General features: G+C 68.0%; 1 protein-coding gene across 1 annotated transcript in view; it reads right to left on the bottom strand.

The window, feature by feature from the left end:
• Positions 1-214: 214 nt before the first annotated feature.
• Positions 215-2,478, bottom strand: part of Baiap2l2 (BAR/IMD domain containing adaptor protein 2 like 2) — a 28,260-nt gene continuing 25,996 nt past the window's right edge. The window contains exons 9-13 of the mRNA XM_048807926.1: positions 1,872-2,042; positions 1,679-1,792; positions 1,242-1,440; positions 793-836; positions 215-646 (exon numbers count right to left, since the gene is read on the bottom strand). Of these exons, the coding sequence (XP_048663883.1) occupies positions 571-646; positions 793-836; positions 1,242-1,440; positions 1,679-1,792; positions 1,872-2,042 (604 nt within the window). The 3' untranslated portion in view covers positions 215-570. The remainder of the gene's footprint in view (positions 647-792; positions 837-1,241; positions 1,441-1,678; positions 1,793-1,871; positions 2,043-2,478) is intronic.

Genomic DNA, 2,478 nt, shown 5'->3' with positions numbered 1-2,478 from the left:
TGGTCCCCGACTTGGGCCATGCCACCTCCCCCACTCCTTCCTGGGTTTCTGGAGTGGACACGGGGGCTGGATCTGAGGGCGAGGGCAGCCCGAGAGCGATGCTCAAGTGAGGGGAAGGAGAGCTGGGAGTGAGGGCCTCCCAGGAACCGCCATGGACTCCGTCCTCCCTCCCCAGCTCCCGGCCTGTCCCCGAGTCAGACACACCACACCTGGGCCACGCCCACTGCCTTTATTTTCATCCTTTACAAAAGTGAAAGGGGACACGTGGGGGGCAGGGGTCTCCTCCCCACGGGGAGAGTGGGGGCAGGGCTGGGGTCAGGAGGCTGCCCTGGGAGAGTTCTCGGCCCCTGAGGGAAGAGGCTGCTCTGTCCCTCAGTCCCCTGCTGCGCTGTGACGACCCAGACCACAGGCCGCTGTCCTGAGCCCTCGGGCTGAGGGGCGGGTGGGGAAGGCCCCGCGGGGTCAGGGCTCCAGCATCTGGGATCCGCGGGGGGCTGCTGCTGCCATCACCGCCACCACACCGGCTCCACGCAGGTGCGCAGGCCACCTCGGGCCCCCCAGGGGCGCCCCTCAGCGGATGATGGGTGCCGAGCGGTCATTGGTGACAGTGGGACGCAGCTTCACGGTGGCAAAGGGGTTCGTGCCCCTGTGTGGAGGGAGAGGCTACCATGAGGGTCCAGGCTCCTGGCTACCCGGGGCCAGGGAGGGTGCCCAGCTCCACCTCCGGGCCATCCTGGTCACCCCATCACCCCTCACCCCAACTTGCCCTCTGGCCCCGATGGCAGGACTCACCGGGGGAAGAGCTCTGGAGGGTGCTGCTCCCAGGACATCAGTTTCTGTGGGGGAGGGAGGAGGTGGGTCAGGCCAGCCCTGGGCACCCCAGCAGGCCAAGGCCTGGACGCAGAGACCAGACTTGGGGAGAGGAGACCGGCATTATGAGAGCCCTGGGCACGCAGGCACCATCTCCTGGGACAGGCTGTCCCTCCCCTGGAAGGTCCCCTCCCTCCTCACCTGCCTGTGGTGGCCCCAGGACTCCGGCACTTTGTCAGTGGCCCCCACCCCGGGATACCAGGCTGCATCCCTGAGACACTTGTCCCCTCCCTCCCCGAGGCTCAGGACCCTGTCCCTCCCTCCCAGCACTGAGGGGCAGCCTGGGGACAGATGGGGGCCCTGCCAGGCAGCACAGGAAGGCTTCCCTGTCCCGCCTCCTTGCCCAGGGCCGAGGATGGCTGGGGACTTACCTTGACATCATTGACACCCCCCATGCTGCTTCGGCGGCTGCCAGGCAAGGGTGCAGGCGCAGGGCTAGGGACGCGGCTTGGGGCCCCGCTTGGGGTGCGGGGTCGAGACCGGCCATCCCAGTACTCGGAGGACACTGCGGGGTTGCCTGGCCGGTCCAGGAGGTCATCAAGGCTGTGGGTGCCCCGGAGCGGGTAGGACCTGAGTCCAGAGAAAGGAGGGAGAGACGGGGTTCAGGGGTCGTCCCTGGTGTCCCCACCCCATCTGCTGGTCCCCTGAGCATCCTCCAGCTTCTTTCTCTGGACCTGGGTGAGAGGGAGTCAGCGCAAGGAAGCGCCTGCAGGGAGGCAGGGGGATGGACACAATGACCTTCCATGCGCCCAGGGTGTGGTACTCTGCCTCCGCTTGCCGCGGCCACCGGCCCACCCCGGGAAGGTACCTGGAAGGTAGCTCGTTCGCGGGGTTCAGGGAGGTCACGGGGCTCGCGGGGCTCAGGGGGCTCCCGGGCACCTGCTCCAAAGGCTTCACGTAGGCCTCGGGGAACCAGCCGCTCCTGCGGGGCAGAGGCCAGGGGCCTTGAGCAGGCCCAGAGGACCCCGGGACAGCTGCCCCCCAGCGCCTACCGCCCCCACCTGGGCGCCCCTCTAGACCAGCTGGGCCGGCTGGCCGGAGGGACACGGTGGCAGTTCTCGGCCTGATCACTCTTCAGAACACCCGGGAAATGTCCCCAGGAGCCAATCACAGCGTCCCGGCCCCGTGAGGCCTCCAGGCACAGACACAGCCATTGGCTAGCCTCCGCCTGTTTTCAGGGATGTGCCTAAGATGACACCTCCTGTCACCTTCCCACAGAGGAAGCAGCCCTGAGCCAGCAGGGGAGTGTCAGGCCCGGGCAGGCCGCTCCCACAGGGCGGCTGTGGGCACTGGAGGGCGGCCACCACCCACACTCTCAGGCATCTGACCCCTTCTGCTCTGGGTCCGGGTCACCTGCCCAGCCCCGACCTTGCACTTCACTCACATCTTGGGCCAAGGACCCACAATCCACCTGGGCGGCCTCCCACTGGACGCTTACTGCGCATCCACCAGAGCACCCACTGGCCCAGGTCACCCCACCCACCCAGCAGTCCCCACCGTCTGGCCACCCACCGCCCACCCACCCAGCCCTCCATCTGCCTGTGGCCATCCCCAGCCCCACTCATCTTCCCATGGACTGGGGCCCACAGTGGCCACCTGAGCACCCGT

The sequence above is a fragment of the Marmota marmota genome, unplaced genomic scaffold, assembly GCF_001458135.2.
Source record: "Marmota marmota marmota unplaced genomic scaffold, marMar, whole genome shotgun sequence".
Taxonomy (NCBI): domain Eukaryota; kingdom Metazoa; phylum Chordata; class Mammalia; order Rodentia; family Sciuridae; genus Marmota; species Marmota marmota.
This window is presented reverse-complemented; position numbering and strand designations above follow the sequence as displayed.